The 25,092-nt window shown below is 45.7% G+C and overlaps 1 protein-coding gene across 1 annotated transcript; it reads right to left on the reverse strand.

Moving 5' to 3' along the window:
• T265_09475 (hypothetical protein) lies at window positions 1-25,092 on the reverse strand (the record flags this gene model as incomplete). Its single annotated transcript, XM_009175555.1, has 11 exons — window positions 1-192; window positions 473-644; window positions 1,649-1,791; window positions 5,201-5,377; window positions 6,856-7,039; window positions 10,236-10,450; window positions 14,928-15,184; window positions 18,711-18,831; window positions 19,633-19,713; window positions 24,879-24,991; window positions 25,026-25,092. The coding sequence occupies 11 exons, from the start codon at window positions 25,090-25,092 to the stop codon at window positions 1-3; spliced, it is 1,722 nt and encodes a 573-aa protein (XP_009173819.1).

Below are 25,092 nucleotides of genomic sequence, written 5' to 3' on the forward strand. Positions count from 1 at the left end.
CTACTCAAGAGTAGTTAAGAAAGATTCAAAAAATAGTTCAACGTGCCTTTTACGTTCGGCTGCCTGTAGGTTCGCTTGGTACTGTTTGCATTCATAACGCATTTGGTCTAGTGATAATCGCGCTTGAGATCGACGAGAAATCGGGTCGACTGTGTGTAGCAGGTTCGATAACCGATCACAATTGGACGAAATCTAAGAAGGAAAATATCAAAGCAGGATGAAAGAAAGTATAGAAATCATCCCTATGGTCGAAATCAGTTGGACGAAAATTTGCCTGCTATCGAACGGATAGTTTTAAAGATGTTCGTGGAGCCCCCGGAGAGTACAGCTAAGAATAACGTTCCACCGTAGGCGCACTCATACGAGATAACTATGAGACCAGGGGTACCCACAAACGTCTGTAGGTCAGATGAGCAAACGACGTCAAACAAAGCAAAGGAGTGTCTGAGTATCCAAATGAATCAAGACTCACCAAGTTCAAGGTTGCAGATATGTCTTTGATCAGTTTGCCGGTTTCGGACAGGTGGTCGGAGGAGAGCACTCCAAACAAACGATGTTCAAATTCCGAGAAACTATTTGGTAAATTGTGGAGTAAGGCTTTGGTGTGTCGAGACAATTCATCGTAATCCATCAGTCCGAAACCACTACAGAGCAATGGATGAAGAAACACACGGTCAATTACTGTCAGGTTTTGGATATAGCAGCTAGTCAGCTAAAGTTACGAAAAGATGAGTCGAAAGTCATCGTAACTCGCGTGGAATGAAAACCACTTAAAAAACCGTCTCCCAGAATACAACCTGACCTAACTACTCCAAATAACTTCAAGGAGTTGAAATGGCTGTCGCTGATTGTTACTTCCGAATAGCTCCATTGAAAAATACAGTAAAATCGTGAACTGACATTAAGTTAACGACACGTCCAGTGGTCTGTCACCAGTGTTGTTGGCTTGTTTGAATAAGGACGCGTTCCAAGCTCCCCTAACTTAGTATTATGATAAGTGCTTCTAACAGCCTGGACTCAAGATGGATGCCAGAACATAAATCAGCTGTAATCGCCCACTAATATAAGAGAATTTTCAACACCCCAAATGAGTAAGGTCGATCGTAGATAATTCCAAAATTTCCATTTTCCTTAGTTATCCAGAGCTGACATGTTTTGGTCATCAAAAGAATTAGCTGACGTGTCCGTTTGACCTCGACAAGTAGGATATGTCCCGAGTTGCCATGCGAATATCTCCACCCGTACAGATGGGGGGTGATCCGGGTGCATCTGGTGTACGTTGCTGAGGTAAATTTGAAGCCGTTGCATCACAAGGCAAATGTGCGTAGTTCGATGATGCAAAGGGTAAGGATTGCTCTGCTGAGTTCCAGTCACAGCGAAACGCAAGAAATCTGGTGGTTTCTCATGGTATAGGCTACTTACAGTCGGACGTAAAGGGAACTGTCCAGACGAGTCGTACGGATACGATTTCACAAATTCGCGGGACTACCCATGACATCTTAAATAGCTGACAACCGAAGAGAGAGGAAACGGGCCTAGGTTGTAAGAACCTCGCTAAAGCGATACACTGATAGTTCTACACCACATAGTTTCAGAAAGATAAAACACTGGGTAGTGGTGTATGTTTTTTATTTGTTTAATAATCTACAAGGTTTCGAAGAAGAAAGAGGAAATCCATATTGGAACGGGATGGGGTAGGTCCACTGATGGCTTGGTAATCGCGGAAGGAGAGAGGAGGGACAGCCACTTGAGCTCATCGATCCACTTCACCAAAGACAATATCCAAAGTCCCTGTTAAGGAGGGGTGAAGCAATTTGAATATGATGGGGCTGAAGGACCGGAATGACACCAATAAAGAGGGTTGGGTAGGTTTTGTCAGTGCTCGAAGAGCCTTTGAGACCAACCTGTGCAAATGTGTACTTCAGAAGCTTACTTAGGTCCTACCTAATGCTATCAGTCAACTGGTTTTTAGTGCCCACGGTACATATACCGGTTAACTTACATGAGATTGAGAATGAGGACCTCATACATATATGCACGGAAAAACAAGATAACTCGGATAAGTTCAACAATGTGATGGGTCAGCTTAAGTGACTGTGTCGAAAGCTGACCTGTCACCGCCACCGGAATGTTAGAAAGGCGGATCAATAAACTGCAGGCATCCAAGTGAGAAAGGCTGCATCCGCAATACGTAGATACTCGCCAACCGTCTGTGGACATAACTGACGACAGTGCATGTTGGCTAACATGGTGAACAAACAAACCTTTACTTGTTCATATTGTCACCAGTGCTGCGACACACGANAATTTACGCTCTAACCAATGAGCTATCTGGTCCACACACACACACACGTCGACCAATCAGCACATAAAATAATACAAGGTGAAGAGTTTGATAAAAGATAGTGAACGAACGTCTCAGTCGCAGATGAGACCCGTGGGATGATGGAGCAGTAGGGTCCTAAAAAACGGAACTACACTCAATAAATTATCGTCACAGGGTTCCCATAAACGTAATATGGGACACTGAACCACGCACAGGGATCTAGAAAACGAACGTTTGTAAAAGATTCGCCAATATGTACTCATGGTAGGCCAACCGTGCGCTGGCACTAAGTGGTATTTCTGCTAAATATGCCAGTCTATTTTATTGTTAGTTTTTGTGCCAGTTACACGCGCAACAGAGTCATAGTACAAACATGAAGGGCACTTGTAGTCGTTTCCAAAAATGGTCCACAAACAGGTGATCAGTCTGGATTGACAGCTCGCAAAAGCGGAACAGCTGTAAGCAGCCTCAGCCCTGAGGGAGTGAACAGACGAAAAAAAACTGGGCAGTGTAAAAGGCCGAACGCTCGACAATTATCATCCTCCCAATAGCAAACAACCCAGAAGTAAAAATCTCCATCTAGGTGAACCATTTTTAGCCCAAATATAAGTTCCCACGAAAATCTCTTAGGCACTAAATCGGCAGCGAACTTCTTCCCCCTGTAGCGAGTGCTCAGCCTCGGGAAAATTACTGGAGTTGTTACCCGAGGCAAGTAACCGAACATTTGCCAAAACTCATTCGATGATGAGACAGGTCGACATAACCAGTGGACCCGGTCCCACACGGTAAACGAACCTGACGAAGTTCAGCGTGAAGAGGACTGGTGTCTTCACCAATAAATAGCCAATTCAAGTACAATTACCTCCAGTCCGTACGGATCAATCTTAGGCAGCCAGCCACACCCCCTGAAGCATCTATCAGAGAACCGAACATGAGAAAGCTTCAAGACAAGACAGGATGATTGCATGGGAAACAGCAGGAACCTAGATGGGTCACCAACTGGAATTACGGTCCAAGCTGACATAATATGATATCCTAATCGCTAACAAGGAGCACCATCTACTACACTTTTGAAATGCGATAGTAGATTAGTAATCAACCGACTGCCTCAACTTCGCTAACCCAACAATACAAGTGGTGGATCTGTCGAGTAGTGGACTGATTAAGCTCCCTAAGTGTTCCGATTTAAAACGCTCGACTATGGTTATCATCGTAAAACAGCTTAAATTATCGGGGAAAGATGCAAGTAAGAACCACTGATGACTCAAAAGCATTGCTGGTGTGGGACGGCTTCAACGGATTCGCAAAGAAGTAATTAGGGAACGGATTGTGCGTTGGGTACTTCAGTCGCGGAAGACATTCACGATCATCAGATGCAGTGGCTCGACCATGTGCTACGAACACCGAAACACCCTCTATCGGGACTAGTGTTATACCCCTGCATCCTTCAGGATGGTGCGAACCATTAGGTGGACAACGTGTGACTTGGCAGAAGGGTGTAAAAGAGATTACAAAGAGCTTAGGTGTCGTTGGATCGGTCCGCCCTCCAGGATGTGGTCTCCGTAACTTCCCACCGCACATAGCTGGAGACACTGCAAGTAATGAGAGTTTATCGGTTTTAGTGGTGATCATGTTATCAGTATCTTCCCGGATTGTCTAACTGAGCCCTTGGAAGCGTGGACAGCTCACCATGTATGCGAAAGGCGAGCACCAGGTCCACTGAGAGAGTGGACCTCTACTTTTGAGTTTAAGGCTTTGAACATAATAAGATAAACTTTGTGGTTGTGTGGCGGTGACGAATCAACGTCAACACTCTCTCGTATGATGATGAGACTACAGTCAATTAGAGCTTGTTCATTCAACGAGGTAGACTCCGAACAGTGGGTATGTTACAAATGCAGGCGGCTTATTGTCCGAAGCGGAATGAAATCACGTAGATCTGTTCTTTGTCAGTCCATTAGAGGAATGTGCGCAATTTTCTAAGCATATTTGGTAGGTTTGCTCCTTTAAGTGTTGAATTTCAAACGCCACTAGCCAAGAATAGAAACAGTTTGTTTCAAGCCACCATTCAGAAGAACAGATTATCAATTTTTAAAAGTCGGCCATATTCTGCTATCATCGCCGCCTTACAGATATGTGGTTTGGATTTACACTGATTGGTGGTATTTTGGAATGGTACAGATTAGCCTAATATTGATTAAGGACCCCGTGAGAGCTCAGCCACGTCACGGTGAGGTTGGTATTTATGGATTTGTGATTGTATCTAACAAGGAATTTTAGATCAAGAGAACCAACAAGAATTTGAGCGGGACTTTTATAATCTTAAAATGTCTCACTTTTTCTCTCGGCAGAACACTACTTACGAGGTAGCTGAAAACCATTCGACAATCCACTAGCGATCTCACCCTTCATGGACCCCATTAGGTAGACACAGTCCCCGAGCGTCGAACACCAAATCTTACGACACTCAGCTGGGATTCAGTTAAGCCTCTCGCTTTCTGTGGCAGTTAGGCACCGAAAGGGTGCTACAGCCGAACGACTTTACTTAGGATTCGACTCAACCTCCGGTTGATTGTATGTGTCTAGTTAACACTGTTGTTCCCAAAAGACTACGGGAGATGGAGTTAAGGCGTATTCCTGTCTGTCTGCCATTCATATTGCAGTTTCGGAGACCCACGATTTCTGACCAGTCAGTCACCTAAAGCGTACAAATCCTTCCTCCTTATGAAATTCCTAGTGGGGTTGAAACTGAACAGCATGGAAAGATAGTGGGCTGCGGAAACGGCATTAACGACAGTCAGGAATTTCAAAAAGTTCGCGTACAATTTTTCCAGGGTTGGTTTCACAAACAGGTAATCGTAACTCACCGATAACGGCAACGACATCGGCCAGCAGAAATCCGTGGCACAGCTTATCGATAGCAGCCAAGTGAGCGAATCCGGGTGCCTTAATTTTACAACGATAGGGGCGGTTGGTCCCATCAGAAACCAGGTACACTCCAAATTCGCCCTTGGGTGCCTCCACAGCCGTGTAGGTTGCACCTGGTGGAACCTAGGAGAAGGAAAGAAAGAAACATCAAATAAAACGTTTGGCGTGCCTCAACACTTGAACGTAGGAGACTATTGAGGACCATCTTTAGCCGTCGGATATCCCTTAGATTCATAGCCAGTAAGCAGTGGCTGGTGTCAGGAGAAGCGCTGTAGATAGAACGAAAATCACTCTAACCTCAAGAAATCTCCGTCGAAAAAAAGCAGGTCCGTCTTGCTTTTACTGAGAAAGTGGAGCGAGATGTCTCAGTGGTTGGAGCGCGAATTTACTGACCAGAAGGTCCGTGGTTCGAATCCGACCTCTGCCTCTCGACTTTCCCTGTCTAGGCTTGAACAACTTGGCAGTATCCCAGCCCTCGTGTTGCCTTTTGGTGGCATGACAGTTAGGCACCGAAAAGGTGCTACAGCTGCTATTTTTTACCAACAAAGTCACATGTTGCCCCAACCACCACCTAGTTAAAACAGCCCACAAGGGGCGAGATCCGAAAAAACCGAAAAAATTAGGCAAATCTCAACACAACTGTTTACTTAAAACTGCATTCGCCATAACAAGCAATGAAACTGGGGTCTCAATGTGTACCAACGATTTTCGAATTCAGATTACAAGACCTTATTTGATTGAATTAGGCACCAGGGTTGTGCTGATGAGACAAACCGCACGGAAATGAAACTTTACCTTACATCAAAGACAGTCTACGTTTGAATAAAGCCTGATGCGTGTCCTGACCAAACAAAACAGCGTCTGTTGTATACTACTATCATTTATAACGCGAACGGGAGGTGCAAACTCGAGCACCGGAATGACCGAACATGGAGCCTATTGGGCGGATGTATGGCAAGCCGGCTACGGCAGGAAGGTATGCTCTTATTGGTCCTGAAATGGTCCAAAATAGGTCACACTCATCGAAGGCGTCTACACGCAATAATCGGTTATAGCGCACAACGAAAGATCATAGTTATGAGAAAACAGAGGGATGTACATAGAGACGTCGTGGAAAGATTGTTCAAGCGAGGAAATGCAGTTTCGTAGAACTAGAGAGGAAGATCTACCTGAAGTTTACTCAGCCTGGAGACAAACGCAGACAGCTTTTCGTTAGGATAATAGTGGTTATCTATTTATCAGTCCCTGTTTCTCGTAATTGTGCCTAGAACAAGGTTTTCGTAGTCATTTACCATTAACTTCGTTATCAGGCCGAACCTTTAGTTAAACATTATCTCGAAGTAAGAAAGGTTGTGTTCGAGCATAGGAACACTGCAGTAGGATCGGAAAGCCAACCAATGCACGTCTAGAAAGTTACGGAGAGAGTTGCTCCTCCAAAGAGACCTCACTTCCTGCCGAATGGCCCAGGATAGCGTTTCCTGCCAGCCACAGTGTGTGATGTCCCGGGATGTATGATGTTCACAAAACAAACCAAGTCACCCTCGTCATAGTGAAGATGTGTTGTACAACGATAAAAACGAAACAAAATATACGTCACCTACCAGGTAGCCTTCGGAGAACAGTTTGAAGTGATGGATCAACGCTTCCATCGAATCCTTCATCTCTGCACGCTTCGGCGGTGTGATTTTGGCATCGTCTACTTTCACCTCACCCGGAGGCATTTTGTTCAGACACTGTTGCATGATCCGGATTGATTGTCGCATCTCCTCCAAACGAAGCGCGAATCTGTGGAAGGTGAACGGGAGTGAAGAAACAGAATTATTGATGTCTGTGCACATGCTAAGCAGTAAATATGCTCCCATTTGCCCATGTGCTGGCACAAACCGTTTTCCAACAATACTGCATTATAGAAACGAGGAAATTTGAACGACGACGCATCATCCTATCCATGCAAAGCTGTTAAAAGCAACTGACAGACGATGGATGAGAATAGCCGGATTTGAATTCAAGATGGTTCAGTGTCTAAGACGCTAACCTTCTGACCGGAAGATCCGTGGTTCTAACTTGACCCAGGCATCACGACTAGGCATGGACAACTTGCAGTATCCCAGACGTCGTGCTTCCTTCGTGTGGTATGATAGCTAGACACCGGAAGGGTGTTACAGCTTAATGTACAGCTAGATTGACCGACTTTAAAATTAAAGCCCTATATAACAAGCATCGGAGAAATGTTCGGAAGTTGGGAGGAAGTAAAGTATACCTTTCAGCTGCGAAACCCTTCCATTGCATAGCTGCCTTGCAACACACAGCCACACAGCAACACACACACAGCCATGTAGTCCAACCCCAAACCGGAGCAATCGAAATACTAGGGTTGGGTTGGAACCACGGACCTTCCGGCCAACAGTCGCGCGCTCTGACCGCAGAACTATCTCGAGCTGAGTCGAGGAAACCAAAGCTACTGATGAGTTGCATGTCCTGTATTCTGGAAGAAAGCCTACAGTACGGCTGTACGATTTTCATGTACACGAGGTTTCATATGGAGTGTTCCCATCTGTTTCAACTGAAGAAACTCGTAGGATGCGGGAGCGGTTCGAATCTCATCGTTGGCCCCCTGTCCTGAATCATAAGCGTGTAATAATTCAATGTTTTTCATATATTCAATAACCTGAGCAGGTTGAGCTAATATAGATGTACCAGCTCGTTCACTTTATCAACACACAGGTTGAAATCGAGCAGACCGATGGATTCGGAAACCTGCCGCGTCTCCAGCTTTTCAGCGACAAATTAAGATAGTCGGCCGACACCTCGATGTCAGCGAATGACGAGCATACCATGAATTCGGAAACCTGCTGCGTCTCCAGCTTTTCAGCGACAAATTAAGATAGTCGGCCGACACCTCGATGTCAGCGAATGAAATTCAACATAACGCTCAACACCACACGTGTCATTGTGGTGACAGCTTGCAAGACAACAAAAAATGCGTGCAGAAACACTGATACGAAAGCATCATGCGGGAATCTGGCCTAGCTGCTTCGACCAAATCCCCACACGATGTCGGTTACGAGACCCACGGCATACACATACACGACCCACAACTTTAGTATTCCTGGATTTGGAAGGTACATCCTTAAAATTGCGGAGCAAGCAACGATCCGAAAGTCTGAATATAATAAGTCCTTTGTATTTGCAGACTTTTGAGCGTGGGAATACATGCAGAGCTTACAACGGAACGTCCGTTAACAAAGCGCGTCCTTCAGCGGGTGCCCTCTCTCTCTCCAGTCCCATTTGATTTTCTCATCGATGAGGCACTGAGACGAATGCTGGAAGGTCCTCAAAGCTCTCGTGTTCAAATAGGTGGTGATGAAAACCTTGGCGATCTGAAACACGCAGACGATATCGTTCACATTTTCGAAGAGAAGGCGCAGGTGTTTTTGGCTGAGCTGACTGAAACCACTACGTCTTTCGGAATGCGCTTTGCACCCACGGTGTGTAAGGATATGCAGTGACTGAACACTTCACCTACAATACGAAAAGAGGCGCTCGCAGTTGTGGACAGCTCTACGTTTGTTGGAAGATGTATTAGTTGCGACTGTAATGTGACAGATGAGGTCAATGCACGAATCTCCAATGCATGGGTCGAAGTTTGCTGATTTGCGGAAAGGCGGTGCAGCAGCATGGGTCGGCGTTTGCTGATTTGCGGAAAGGCGGTGCAGCACTGGATCTCAAGAGACGGGTGTATCAGGCTACAATACGGACTGTGTTTGTTGTACGGCTGCGAGACGTGGCCTATCCGAGCAACGGAACTGGGACGTCTCCAGGTTTCCGACGAACGTTGTCTCAGAACCATAGCTCGTGTGGGTTGGTGTCGGAGAGGCAACGAGGCGATTGGAAAGTGTTCGGTTGTGCAATGGGGACTTCCATCGTAGAAGTGTCCAGCACTAGAATCTGCGCTGTTTAGGTCATGTATTGCGTGCTCCGAATTATCCGTTGGGAAGTGTGTGCCCGTTTCCTTGCCTAATTCAGAGCAGCGGAAGCAGACAGGTGGCCAATCTTTGACCTACCAGATGGATGAGATTAGGAAAGTCCGGGTGTTGTTGGTGCGATTCACTTTCCTGGACGGGAGCCACTTTATCTCAACTGCGCCTGGTTGGTGACGCTGAAAGATATGGCTGTTAATCGATGCAGGTGGTATTGTTGTTGTCAGTTCCTATCCACATTGCCTGAACGAGTGCATGGAAGTATAGGCACCTCAGAATGGTTGTGGTGGGCTCGAACTAAGCCCTTCCCCATCCATTTTCATTCTTTTCATTAAAATAAGGCTTTCGAATAAATCATAGTTGTACGGTAGCGAAGCATCACTGTTGAACACTTGTGCTGTCGATGGCAATGATGACGACATAAGCACACGGTCCGTGTAATGCCATAAGCTCAATTCGAGTGATGGATAACGGATGTCGAGGAAGTGAGATTATAACGAAGGTCGCAATAAAAAAAATCCAGTTACCCAAGTTCACTAGTGACTTTGGATGAATTTTACGCTCAGCTCGCGCATGGTCTATACGCTTAACAAGAACTATCCTTCCAAGAAAAGATCACTTCAACTGGTAGGTGGTCCCTGCACCTTTAATCATATAGCTTTTTTGATTATCGTTCAGAAACGCAGAACTTATCCATTCGTAATGACTCAGAAGTGGGGGTTGAAGGCCATTGTTGATAATTTAGTGTACGTTTCCGTCACAGACATACCTGGGACACCCACTACAGACGACGCGAAAAATTCCAACACAACGATAAAAGCTAACGACAGTGTCCATGGGCAGCTGTGTTTCCGTTAGCAAAGTGAATAAGCTGTGCGAGATGGATAATTTAGCGGCCCTACTTCCTGAAAGAAAGCATCGCATTAGGGGGGATAGTGACACACGATGAAGCCAGCATTTTATATGAGAGGGACAAGGTGGTTCCGAAAAGTGAAACCTACCGATCGTAACAGTCGCCCCGCAAACCAATGGGCACGTCGAATTCCATGTCCGCATAAGCATCATACGGTTGCGCCTTTCGCAGGTCCCATTTGATCCCACTTCCACGAAGCATCGGACCAGAGAAACCCAAATCTAGGGCATCTTCAGCGCTCACCACGCCCACGTCTTTCGTCCGATTGATCCAAATGGGATTGTTCAGTAGAAGGTCGCACAGCTGATTAAAAAAGCAAGATAAAAAGTCAAAACTGGTAACGTTCTGTAGGCTGGGCACATCAGGCGGGTTGGTACAACGAACCAGCAAAAAAAGAAGACTGCCTTACAGTGGCCACCTAACTAAATACTAATCATGTGGATAAGAATCAGCGTTTAACAGAAGGATACTGACGGCCACCGGGTTGAGCTCTAGAAAGCTCAGCTGTTAAAGCGCGAAATTCCTGACTGGAAAGTCGAACCCAACGCCGGCCTCTCAACCACTCTTGTCTATGCTTGGACAACCTGAGAGCATCTCAGTCCTCGTGTCGGATGATATCGCAGCTATCCACCAAAGTCATGTTACAACCGAAAGACATGGTTGCTACTTCTTAACGCAGTCACCGAAGCCTGGATGAAGCACTCACAGAACTGAGTCTCGTACCTTCTTGTTGTCCTAAATCGACCGAGGAAACAGTTTTAAGCGCAGTAAAAAGAGTAAAGACTGTAAACATTTCAAACAGGAAATAAGCTGGGAAACTATTTTAGAATACAGGAGTTGAGAACGACTTAACAGATTCTGAAAGTCTAGGCAGCTGTGAGAAGAGAGAGGAGAAAACCCCTATAAAGTAATCCGGTAGGGGCCGCAACATTGCTGCATGTCACTTTGGAGATCCCCTATTAAATACTGACATCAATTACAATCATCAGATCATCTTGGCCACTCAACATACGCTGCACTGGAGTAGTGCATCCCTCAACTCCGTAACTAAGAGCCTTCAAACCCCAAATATACATCCTTGTGGTGTATAGCCGCCGTGCCACCCGACTGAGGCACGAGGGCTGAAATACTGCCAATTTTACCAAACCTGGACAGGAGTAGAGGAGATGCCACGCTTGGTTTTTAACTAAATATCGGCCACTGAACCCGTCTGTGCTCAAGATCCTTCACTAACATCCGCCACATTGCTGCATGTCACTTTGGAGATCCCCTATTAAATACTGACATCAATTACAATCATCAGATCATCTTGGCCACTCAACATACGCTGCACTGGAGTAGTGCATCCCTCAACTCCGTAACTAAGAGCCTTCAAACCCCAAATATACATCCTTGTGGTGTATAGCCGCCGTGCCACCCGACTGAGGCACGAGGGCTGAAATACTGCCAATTTTACCAAACCTGGACAGGAGTAGAGGAGATGCCACGCTTGGTTTTTAACTAAATATCGGCCACTGAACCCGTCTGTGCTCAAGATCCTTCACTAACATCCTTGAAGTTAATTTCAGACAGGATTTCCTGTCCAGCGAACTCTTCGGATGAGAAAATTCACTGAAAAACATGCGGATGCCAAATGGTATTTAGAATGAAGCGTCAGGTAGAATCATGGAATAAAACCACTTTACTGCTGACAGTCACGGCCCGGTATCAACGAAAGCTTCGATTGGTTGAACGTTTTAGGTTCTGAATTCAGCCTCTTTACTTTCCCAAAAATCCAATAGCATTCCCGCCTCTGCTGTATGCCAGCTACTGGCGTTGAGCCTAGAAGGCGTTCGCATTTAAAGAATGTTGCAGCTAAGTGTAGTTTTAGGTGGAATAGCACAATAGTTTGACTATCCGAACTAAACAGGATAAATTCCAGAAGAGAGTACTGCAGTAGAACCAGTAAAGAGTACAAATTAAATAGACATCCCGGTTACACATCCCACAAATATAGTTATGGAAGAATCTGAACGGAGAGCTTTAGCCGGATTCCTCTACCCACCTAAGATATTTTGGCAGTACGTAGACGACACTTTCGTCGTCATGAAACGGGACAAGGTTAGTAAGTTTTACAATTATCTGGACGAACTGGGTCCACAGATCAAATTTAGTATGGAGATGGAGTCAACCTCGGGTACACTATCCCTTTTAGACCGCATGACACATAAAGTTGGGGGAAACTAAAGACCACGGTGTACGAGAAGCCAACCGACACTGGGGCAGTTTTGAACTGCCCATACGAAGTCGGTAATCGCAAGTATTGCGTCATCAATATTTAGGCGCGTAAGGGCCCTGTGCACAGAAGAAGCTGATCGGACAGCGGCCCAAACTGAAGTAAAGGGCAAACTTCGGGGTGGTGGATATCCAGCTAGCTTGATTAAGCGTCAATTACGAAGGGTGTTCGTACCAAGGTCTATATAGGACAGACGGCCAGGGAACTACACATCAGAGTCGAAGAGCATAGTAGAAAAATAAACAGGCCACTGAGAAACTCAGATGAATATCAAGCGTTACTGGAAGGCAATTGCGGAACACGCACTAGACACGGGACACAAACTAGACTTAGAAAATGTTGAGGTTTTGAGGAGAGGACTACGGTCAACGTCACAGACTGATCGCCGAGGCGGTAGAAATCGCCAAGCATCCCAGTGTTAACAGAATGGAAAGCGTGGAACTGGCTAGCGTGTGGACAACGGTCTTGGGTCACTCGAGCTGACATGTGTTGGTGTGCGGTCATCAGAAGGAAGAGTGGTCATCATCTGAACTCCACTTGACCTCAAACCCCTCAACCTAAATTGTCGGAGCACTCACAACCCCACAAAGACCAGAGAAAATCTACCAGTGGCACCCGAGGTGAATCATCAAGTGAAGCACCCTGAAGTGGAAGATTAAGGAACGAAAAGCGATCGGAACTAATTTGGAACTCCTCCAACCCATCAATTCAAGATTTTGGCACCCACGCTAGCCAACAAGAGCCGTTAATTGAAACCTAACATTGATCTAGTGTGAAGAGGACTTACTGATTGGTTCCCCGTCTGTCTTATAACCTGGCCAATTTGGTGGCCTGTTCACTTGGCCTGATGAAGCTTTTGCGTCAAAAGCGAAACGTTGCCCAAATAAAAACTACCGATTGTTTACCAAGCTCTTCTGAAAGAGTAACTGGGGTTGTTTTCGAAGCTCAGTCAATCTTTTTGACAAGAAATTCAAAGTGGTTGGTCTTGAAAAGTTTAGTCCTGCATTTCTGACAGCGAACACTTCACTTGCTGAGAGTGCTTTGAATGTGAGTTAATTGGGGTCCCATAATCTATATCAAATTATACAGCTATGGTACCCTTTCGGTGCCTAGCTGCAGTGCCGACGGAAGGATGCACGAAGGCTGGGATACTGGCTAGACAGGAGCAGTCGAGATGCTGAGGCTGAGCTCCAACCACGGACCTTCCCGTCTGTAAGCTGGCACCTTAACCACTGAGCAGCAGTCGAAATGCTGAGGCTGAGCTCCAACAACGGACCTTCCCGTCTGTAAGCTGGCAGCTTAACCACTGAGCTATCTCGAGTCGATTGGGAGTTCTGAGCTTCAAACACGCGGCCCACTGGGTGAATTTAAGTGGTAGTACTTCGACCACCTCCCACATGAGGATGAGGTTGTTTTTTAATGACCCAAACCGCGCTGCCCATGCGCGGCGATCACTGGCAAGGCCCTCGGAGGTATCCATCCAGGACGAATCAGTTCAAATGCCTCGGACAGCGACCACCCACGTGCGGTCAACGGCTGCCAGAGCTGAACAAATGACAGCCTTGGGCTGGTTCCTGTGATGAGCTCAGTCGACAGTGTGGAGATTAAATTGTTTCACACCGTCTTCGACCGGAGTGAGCCACATCCTGTTATCCTCTGAAGCGGCAACTCAAGCCCTGACATGATATAAGACCCGAAGTTTGTTTGTTCTCGAGCAAGGGACATCTAAACCATCATAGACGTCACCGTTGAATGAGACCGAGTAGATGCTGTATGTCACGATAACACCAATGAGCACTTTTCCCAGGTACCGTACCAGCAATCAAAACCTGTCTCTAGCTGTCGAATATCCTATGCTCGTAGGGGTCACTGTCCGAAGGCGCGAATTGGGGCTCGGCGGACTTCCGTGATAATGACTGATAACTTATTTTCAACCAGTGGTTGAATCTCCATGACATTCAGTCACTGAGGTTATTTATTTTTTGTGACCATGATAGCCTAATTCCGCAGAAGGTGAGTCGGGATCCACATGCGCCCGTGGGCTAAAAAGGAAGGCATTGCCACGTATTTTCCGCAAGCAGCTGAGCAAAAAGTGCCAATTAACACTGTCTAAAGCCTTGATGTATTCAAGGAAAACATCAGGGAGAAAGAAGTAGCTGACTTCAAACGGTAAGCAGCAAAATCCAGTTCGACTGTCGGCAAGTAAACTTTGTGAACCTTCAGCTTCTGAAGGACGCAGACTTTCTTTGGTCCTGATATTAGTCTCGCTGACTACCCGCAACCTTCTCAGTAGAGATCGGGAGATAACATCCCGGCATTTTACGAGACATTACAACATGACTGTGACATCTGCGTGATCAGTAAGCGACGCATAATCCAGACATACCCGATTTATCTCCTATATGCAGTCGTCATCGGTAGTCCCAAATGAGCTAAATAGTGGCCTGATCAGAGGTAGATAATATTACTGCCTAGGTACCGAATGGCTACAAAACGAAAACATACCTCATCAATGCGCTGTACGAATTTTTCCAAGAACTGATACATGTCATCCATGAGCCCAAGCGGTAGATCAAGATAGACTCCACCTGGGCGAATGTAGGCGGCGTGCATCCGGGCTCCGGACACGCGCTCATAAAATTCGAACATCTTCTCTCGTTCTTCAAAAAGCCAGAAAATTGGAGTGATTGCACCAACATCCAAAATGTGAGATCCCACGGCCAGACAGTGATTCATTAGTCTGGTTAATTCAGCAAACAAGGCTGAAGTAGTATGGTAACAAGAGAGAGAGAAGCTAGTTAGAAGTGAAAACTAGTGGACGCGGAACTTGAGCTACTAACAAAGAGGTTCGTAGTTCAAGCCCAACTCTGGCTCTGGTAACCTGGCAACCGTAGCTGCAAACCGATGTCGGTGGCAATCGCGCAGTCAGTTTCTATCCTGGCTGGGTTGGAAGTTCGACCATACATCTCAAGCCGCTCCGTATAAATTCGAATTTCTAACACTTTGCTCTCCAGTGATCCTGGTGAAATGGCTCGTGGTATCTACAGTGTGGGAGATGTGTTCAGTTCCAGGGCTGAATGTGCCTCACTGGAGTGGATTCCAACAATCAGTCGTCTTAGTGCAGTTAGGTTCAATCAGGGCCAATGCACCTCGATGTGGTGAATGGCGTTTGTTCGTTGCGCCAGTATACACTCCGATAGCAGCTGTGGTGCTGATAAAAATATATTTTACAGAAATTTATCACATTTACTCCGGCCAGCGAAAAGTACAGATATCGTGATTCTGGCAAATGATATGAATTCTCAGGTTGGCCAACTAATTCCTGATTAAGCTTACCTTGGCGGTCGATTCGGGTTAACGCTCATCACACAGATAATGAAGAACGGCTTCACTTATGTGCGAAACATTATTTCTTTCTAGCCAGCAAAAGCGTTCACACCATGTGACTTTGAGTCCAACAGGAGTAAACAAGCCGTGGACTAAGTTTGATCATGTGGCTCAGTGATTAGAGTGCGAATTTATTGACCAGAATGTCCGTACTTCGAACGCGACTACTGCAAACGGACTTTTCCTGTCTAGAATTGGGCGACTGGCAGTACCCCAGCCCTTGTGCTACCTTCGGGTGGCATGGCAGCTCGGCACCGAAAGGGTGTTATGGTTGAACGATTTCGAATCAATTACTGGTAAAGATATTCTACACAAGGTTGTCGTTCATTTTGGAGAGCACCACTAGACTACGTTTACGATACCGTATGGACACACGTATCTATTCGTTTTTTTTTCTCTGGAACGCGCCGGCTGATGCAAAGGCATTTAGTTCACCACAAGCAAATCGTCTCTGTAGCTCAACGATATCGAGTTGAGTTGGCTGAGAAGCACCCAGCACTCGACGAGAACAACAGCAATTTGGATGACGACTGGAGGAAGGTGGAAGAGGTCATGTTCACAGACTTTGAAGCCGTCTGCCCAAAGTCCACCACATAACTCAATGAACACTCGATCTCATCACGATCAGTAGCTCAGAATTAAACCGGAAAAACTATACCAGCAACAGACATTGCGATAGCACGCGCACCGAATAATGACAAGCTTACGGATTGACAGAAGGCGCTGATGGATCGCAAAATCCATTGAAATGGAGACTTTTGCAACGAGGAACAACCGCACTCTCTTCCACAAAATTTGATAAACTGGTCTGAGCAGAGTGGTAGTCGGTGAAACCATCTCCGAGGATAGAATCTCGATCCGTTCGAGGAAACACCGACTTAAACGACGGGAGGGATACTTTGCAGAACAGTTCGGTTGGCACCATCAACCCACCCTATGGAAGGACTAACTAAATCCGATTGGGACGTGGATATTAGCTAGCCATCACATCGACGGACGATTTCATTGCTTTAGCGAACCAAAGCACCTGGACCAGACGGTTTGCACCTGCACTTCTTAAAAATGGCGAGTCCGTTGTGGAAAACCTAACGATCCTAATCCAAAACATTTGGAATGAGGAAAAATTTCCAACAGAAAGGAGCAACTCGACGGTTATTCCCCTATTCAAAAAAGGGTTCAGCAACATCATGCGAGATATCAGCTTAGTGCTATAGTTTTCAAAGTGTACTCTGGCATTATTCTACGCAGGTTGATCTGTCATTAGGATAGTCGGATACGCACGAATCAAGCCGGGATTGTATCGATTGTATCTTCAACTTGCGGCAACTGTTGGAACCACGCTACTCCTTCCGACAACCAACAACCGTCACATTCCACAGGTTACGCTGGTCAGACCATGCACTTCACATGCAAGAGGACGTTTGCCTCGTAAATACCTCTTCGCCCTGTCCCGTGTCGGATGGAGACGACCCAAAGGTAGTCAGGTTATGACCAGTCAGGTCGGACAAGCTGGTGAATGCAATCTTCCCGGATGGGGACCGCAGGATAAGATAAACCACTGCTTAGTGCTCCTGACAGATATGGCTGTGTCACGCAGCCAATAGTACTCTTGCATCAAAGGCACTGCCTTTCTTTCGATTATAAGACTATTCAAATAAATTAACACGATCGTGGGGAAGTGAAGCATCACTAGACTTTACTGGTGTTGCTGTCATTGATAATAATATACGCTCTTGCATTACTACGGTTGCATAGCAACTGTACATCAGGGAGAGGAGACAACTGGATGACTTGATTTCATTGCAGCTGAGTGTGTAGTGACTCAAGCAACCGCAGAGGGTTGAAAGACTGGGTTAGTATGCATCAGCTTGAGAGTTCGAACAAACAGAAAGAATAGGGACCCGGTTGTGATGCTATTGCAGCGTATACTAATGCGTGACGGTAGCCACCAGTTTACGTGTTGCAAAGCGAGTGTGAACAGATGAACTCGGGACGCAGGGAGACAGATATCTTGTTGAAATCGGTGAGGCTCTCGTTGAACAGGTTATTTTCTACTGATAATCATCGCCTACTAACCAATACAGTACATCTCGACTTTTAAGAAACCCAAGAAACGTAGTACCTCCAGAAGAAAAACAATTTTGGAGCTTTGGATTCCTTAGCCTAGAGAAACACAGTGATCGTCCTTCATTAGTCTTTATAATTCCAATCAAGCGACAGCATATGATCGCAGCATGTCGTCTATCCGTCCTGATGATGATGAAAAACAACCAATCCCGCTTTTGTCGACCACTGTCTTTCTTGTCTCACAATCATGTAGTACACAAAACGAGATGGAAAAGACAAACATCAACTAGATACCAACGGTAGAGGTGTCCCACTGGCACGCGAACTAACCACAAGGCCTGCTGTAAGAATCACGAATGATCATTTAAGCGAATAGGTTATAGGCTCTGTTCCTTCCGTGCTGATAGTCTCAATCCGTTCAGCTGTAACACCTTTCCGGTGCCTAACTGCCATGCTACCCGAAGGAAGCACGAGGGCCAGGTCGCCCAGGCCTAGCAGGGGAAGTCGAGAGGCAGAGGTCCAGTTTTCGCCCAGGCCTAACAGGGGAAGTCGAGAGGCAGAGGTCCAGTTTGAACCCCAGACATTCCGGTCAGCAAACCATTTGAGCCATCTCTCACCTAGAAGTATTTGGGGTCTAGGCTAACCCTAGACCCTCCACCTTATCTTTGCTCTTCTTTTCCCGAAGTCGGAAAAGGTGATCAAGCAAAAGGCAACGAATACGAGGTCAGAACATTAAATGTTGGTACTACTGTAACTCCTAACCTTCTGGATGCAAAACGTATATGCAAAAGTGCATAGCAAACAAAGGAAACCATTGTGTTCCACATCACTTACTACGGATGTATTTTGCTCGTGGAGGAATCTCCACATTGAGCAATTTCTCCACAGCCAACGCATAGCATTGTTCGTTGCACATCATTGACGCATAGTCCAAACGGTCAAAGTAGGGTAGAGCCTGTGGAGGGCACAATATACAATGGGGACAGTAAAAAACCGATCATCATCCGTTGTAAAAACCGCATACTTGCCGCACGGTGGTTCTAACTACCAGTTTCGTTTACCGATGATTTGGGAGGGATAGATAGCTGTGCGTTGGAGGCGGTAGCTGATACAACAGAAGAGCAAATACAGGGCCTTTGATTGGGGAGAGTGGGAGGGGGCTACGCATCGAAGGCAATAGCTTGGATGCACTAGCGCAATTGAAGATGCGACCTGGACATGTCCAACAGTATCTCTAACTATTTGTGTCCCGTCACGGGGTCCCCATCCAGCGAGACAGAAGTAACAACCGCAACTGAGTTTGCTGATAATGGCTTTCATAGTTCGCTGCTAAGTTATGATTTGACCTCCCCTGTCTTGTTCCCACCCTTCACGTGGTTGTGCGAAAAGAGCCTTTCGAGGTCGGTCGACTGGCATACGGAGCAACGTGGCCAAGCTAGTGCAACCTATGGAGCGTGACCAGTGTATCTATTGTGGGTGAACTATTTTAATCGGGTTCATATCACCCAGCAAATCACGCAAGTGTCCTCGAAAAAGTTGTCGGATGAGCGGATGCTCTAGAGGAGTTGTTCTGTATTATGCGGGGAATAAGTGATGATACTGTGGTAGAGATGTAATCAAGGGCAGACGTCTGCGAGCTCGGATCAGCATTCACATAGTGTTAACGGAGCCGTTCTACGGCTCTCACACACTGTATTTACTCTATTTACAAGGAACGAAGAACCAGCCAGTACAATGATGAAAAATATAAACTCACTTGAGTGTAGGTTTTGTATTCAATCAGCTTTTCTGTGCCACGATGCAACAAACCAATGTGAGGATCTAATCGTCCTATGATCTGTGAAAGAAATGGCAGAGTTAAGCACAGTAAATGAGGCGGAAACTAGCAACCGCATTGCGTCATTGTATTATATATGACTCATTGACACGCAAAAACACATCTATCATTTCATACACTGAGTTTTCGTGGTTTTAAGTTAGGCATATTAAAAGTAGTTCCTTCCCCCGGTTCCAGCTACATATCCAGTTCCCTATGTTGAAGACAGCCTATAAGATTCCCTCAGACAACCTCATGGGGGTCCTTTTTGGACGTTCGTTAGGAGGTGATGAAGGCCGGGTGAGATCAGCTCCATTCCGACATGCTGAGGTTTGCGGACAGTCTCATTTATACACGTCACTGCAAAACAATAGTTGGGGCTACATCCATCAAGAGCTCTACGAAAGTTCCACCCATGTGAGTCGGTTCGTGGAATAGATGCACATGGGAGCCACCTATTTCTAATAAATACGAAGTCGCAAGAAAAGGATGTTAGAAGGTTGGGTTCGTTCAGTCATAAGACACCCTTTCAGTGCATATCTGCCATAGCATCCAAAGGTAGCATGGAAGCTGGGATATTTTCAGGTTGCCCATACCTAGACAGGAGGTGTCAGGATGCAGAGGTTGGGTTGGAACCACGGAACTTCCGGTCAGTAACTTTGCGCTTTAATCACTGACTTATCTTGAGCTCGAGTGAACAAATACACCGCCCTGATTGTGGCAACCCAAACACCGATCTTCAGAAAGGTGCTCCTTCAGAATATACGGTAGCCAATGAGTAAGCCTCCTACCGCGCTTTACCTTAGCCATTCTTTTTTTGATCCAATGTGATGAATGATGATGATGATTTTGATCCAATTGGTTGTTTACGAACAAATATAGAAAGGTTGCGGACTTGGAAAATCTTCGTCACTCTGTCTCGTAAGAATGAATTCATTTTTGCAGATGAAACAGAGCAATGTTTTGTGATCCAATGTTTACGAACAAATATAGAAAGGTTGCGGACTTGGAAAATCTTCGTCACTCTGTCTCGTAAGAATGAATTCATTTTTGCAGATGAAACAGAGCAATGTTTTGAGTTCGTATAAAGTCGCCTTCCATGCGCTGCCAGCTACTGCTATAGTCCCTTGGACAACCAACAAAGAAACAGAAACATCGGCAACCGCATGCAGTAATAACACCAATTTAGCGCTCTCGACGGAAACAACGCAGAACACGTTAGTCCTTAGTGAGGTTTGATTCCACTTAGAATTATGAAAAAAACACCAGTATTGAGCACCATGCTACAGTGCCGTACAATCAAATTTCTAACTGATGTAGAAAGAAAATGAGGCAGGCCGAAGAAACTTGTGCTGCTCTGATAAAATCATGCCGAGCCGTCTAACTTCTTCGGATATAACGAGATAATCGGAACAGAAACGAGCAACAGTGGTTGGTAATCTTATCTTTTAACATTGCGACCTTTCTCCTTCAGGACGACCGACAGTGACAATAGTCCGTCTCAGCTTAATCGTTCCTAAGCACTTCTACCCGATTTCACTGCCCTATCTGTGCAGAACTAACTTTCGGCCGACGATGGCTAGGAATTCGCAATCACAACATGGGATGCTGATTACCTCTCTGAGATGATGTCTTGTGTTAAAACGTAACACTTGGGCTGTGGTATTAAGGATTCATTGTGCAAGCTATAATTCTGGGGAGGGTTAAAGAAGACCCACGTTTTATGCGTCCAGGCCACTGATTTGGCACGAAACTTGGAGCGCTCCAATTCATTCATGTTTGTTGGTAGTGTGAGATTTGGGTTTTTTGTGGAGATTTTGTCCTGTGAATGAAGCCAATCTATGGTGGAAAGCCGAGAAGCTAAATCTCTTCATACTACCAACAATCTAAAATTAGCTCAGTGGAAGAATAAACTTCGCCCGACGAGTGGAACTTCCATTTGAGAAGTCGTTGCTCGAGGAGTCAGTCAACACGTGTGACCACGTGATGTGGATCCCGTGACTGAAGGATGAACGGCGCAATATCCTGTACAAGTGCGAGTTAATCATACTGCTGATTAGCTGCCCGTGGCCGAATGGTTAAGTGTTAAACTACCAGCCAGGAGGTAGCGCATTCGAGTTGCATGAGATTCGCATTGCGGATGATTCCCAATGAGGATGAAACAGCTGTACAATATTTCTCGGCTTTTCAGCACAGATTGGCTTCACTTGCAGGACGAAATCATTAACGTTTACTAATTGTATTCCGGAATACAGTGTGCTCGTCCGCGAGTCGGTCGGTAAAAACATGCTTTGTAAGTTCCTTCACATTCCTCCCAGAGCTAACCTATTCATTCATATTACTGAGGTGGTCGCGTTTAACAAAAAGCATATCTAAATTTTACGTTTTTCTTAATGGTCCTGTGATATTATTACGAAATACCATTGGATAGTCATCTTCTATGATGAAAACACAATGAATACACAAATGAAGGTGCGGCGAGAGAGAACCTATGGCTCGGCGAAACCACGAAACCGTTCGGTATTCCTCTACACGAAGATCTGATGATCTTTTTGAGACCGATTTTTATCAAGGATTCGCCTGGTGTAATTGTTCCTTGTTTGATCATTTGACTTTATTATCTATTTCTCTATTTCTTTGTCAAAATGGATCCAGTACGAAAATTTACACGGACTACTTAGTATTGGCCTTCTATTACAATGCTGGTAAACTTCCTTCCACTTTTGCTTATCAGTGCTGCCTTGTTTGCCATCCGCGGTCGTCTACAAGCATTCGTTTCTGAATCCTTTGGGCTTATCAGCGTACCCTTAGTTTCGGCATGCTGGTTCGGACTTTCTGACTCAACACAAATTACCGAAGGCTGCCTATATTCATCGTAAGCAGGCCCATCAGACCTACGGCCGGATACATACTTCACAGTCACTTCTCCACTGTTCAGCGCGAGTTGCCCTATCACTCAACTAGATAAAATATTCTTGAAGTTATCGGAAAGTCTAACTCAATGCCCGAACAAACTGGGGATACAGTGACAATTGAGCGGTTTAGTCCTGAGTGAGATGAACTGGAGCAACACTACAGGTCCAGGCCTACTACAGAGATTCTTTTTACCAAACTTATTGCTTAGTGAAATAAATGACTACACCTTGTCACCATGTCTGTCCCTCCGGTTTGACGTTTGTTTGCCCTTGTGCTTCTACACCCTATCTTTTTGTTTGGGTGGAATAAATGCTAGTCTGCAGCATTCACATGAGGCGATCTCCAATCGAAGGGTATTTTCCAGTTGGTAATTCAGCAATCCCTAAGATCGAATACTGAATGTAGCGGGTCATAGAATAATCCTCTTCTAGGACTATATAGTGAAACCTCGGAATCTAATGCAAAGGTGAAGACGGCTTTGTTTCTTGGAATTCGGTGATGCTTTCAAAGCAGAAAGCTGAGTCGGATCAAATATCGCGGAATCGGAAATTCGCAGCCTGCTTTCATTCATCTGACAGACCGACTGGAAGCCGTCGCCTCAGGCCGTTCAGGACGAACTCAGTTATTGCACATTTCATTCTTCAGGTATTGGGTATTGGGTGATCCTGACACAATACCTCATGGTATATACGGTGTGATAACTACAGTCAGTCCCAAGGGTGAGAGCGCTTTACTGGACTGGATTCAAGTAAACAGTCTTCCATACACTGTACAACTGCCCGCTTCAATTAAGACCAGTACATGTCGGTGCATTGAATTGCGTTTATTTGTCACATCACACCCCCCTATTAGACTACACTTGTGAATCTGAGGACGGGTTCTACCGAGACCCGTTACGAGTGCATCGGTCAGCAACAGGTACGGCAGTTCATATGAACGCCTACGACCGGAAGAAGCACAATTGGGTGTATTTGTAGTTGATGCTCAGCGTTAGGATAATCTGGAGGGAATTCTACAGCTGGGCGCTGAACATAGTCTGTTTCTGGAAAGTACGACCACTGAATATTAATGAGATCAGTAGATTTTGCTGTAACTGGTGACCAAGAGGGCTCACGCAGATCGCTCAAATAGTGAACAACCAAACGACTGAAGAATGGCCGAGAACGCTCGCGAGTCGCGAATGTCCAGGGAAGGGAGAAGGCTTTCGCTGCAGGCGAAAGCTGCACTCTGTTTCAGGTGATTCGATCAGCCGATCAAAAACAGTTGTCAGCGAAACAGTATGTAAAAAAAGACGGGATGGAATTCACTCACAAAAATGTCGTCTTTAGTGATAAGCTAAACACTTCGAAGAGTAGTTCATCCGGCCTTTTTCAACAAAATCTCGGAAGGACTCAGCCGGTGACATGGAACATTGAAACCAGTCCCGCTGTCAACAATATAAATCTAGTGTTGAATATCATCACGCTAAAGCGACAAGGTATCCCGCCAGAATGATCTTCACCCTGCACTGGTCAAAGATAACGAAGCCCTGGCGAGCAGTCTGACGATTTTACCATGCAAGACTTGAAATGGAAACAGAATACCAGTGGAATTAAGTGCCTCTGGTGTGATCTGTCTTCAATAATTCTTCAACATAATTCAGCCGCACGTCGTTTCAGGCATGGATAATAATAACGATAACAATAATAATAAAGTCATCCAACTGTAACACCTCCAAATACCTAGCTGTCATGCCACCCGAAGGAATCCGTGTGGATAGAGAAACCTAGTGGAATCAGCGGGTCCGGAAAGGAAGGTTGGTGAACTTAAGAATGTCCGAAGGATTTTTCATCAGCTACAACATCCTGCGCCTAGCTGCCATGCTGCTCAGAAGCACCAGGGCTGGGATACTTCCAGGTTGTTCAAGCCTAGACAGAGGAAGTCTAGAGGCAGAGGTCGGATCACGGACCTTCGGTCAGTGAATGCGCGCTCTAAACAACGAACCATAACACCCAGTGGTTTTGTAGGACGTAAGAACCTCGATTTTGACCGCTTTGTGAAATAATTTCCCAATATACATCGTCTCTGTCACCTTCAATTGGGTGCATTCTTATACGTCTATGTGACGGAGAGGCTTCAGCTTCCACTACTGATACATTGCAGTCCAAGACGAAAACGACCGTAAAATTTTAAAAGCATGGTTATGAACGAGGAATGTAGAAAATCGCTACCCACAGCCGAATTTCAAATACATTGCAAACGAAAAGACATCATATTGTGAACCAACTAACCTCTCCATCCAGCTCCATGATCAAGCGCAGGACACCATGTGCCGCCGGATGTTGCGGGCCGAAGTTTAGCTGAACGTTCTGAACTTCAACGTGCCAGCGGCTGAATAAATCGGCTGAAACACTGTAACTTAACACATTTCAAGCTACCTGGTAACTTTGGCAATACCTTCTTTCTAGCCTCAGGAGGCTGCACCGAATCCCTAAGCTCGTCCAT

Source organism: Opisthorchis viverrini (assembly GCF_000715545.1).
Source record: "Opisthorchis viverrini unplaced genomic scaffold opera_v5_287, whole genome shotgun sequence".
Classification (NCBI taxonomy): domain Eukaryota; kingdom Metazoa; phylum Platyhelminthes; class Trematoda; order Opisthorchiida; family Opisthorchiidae; genus Opisthorchis; species Opisthorchis viverrini.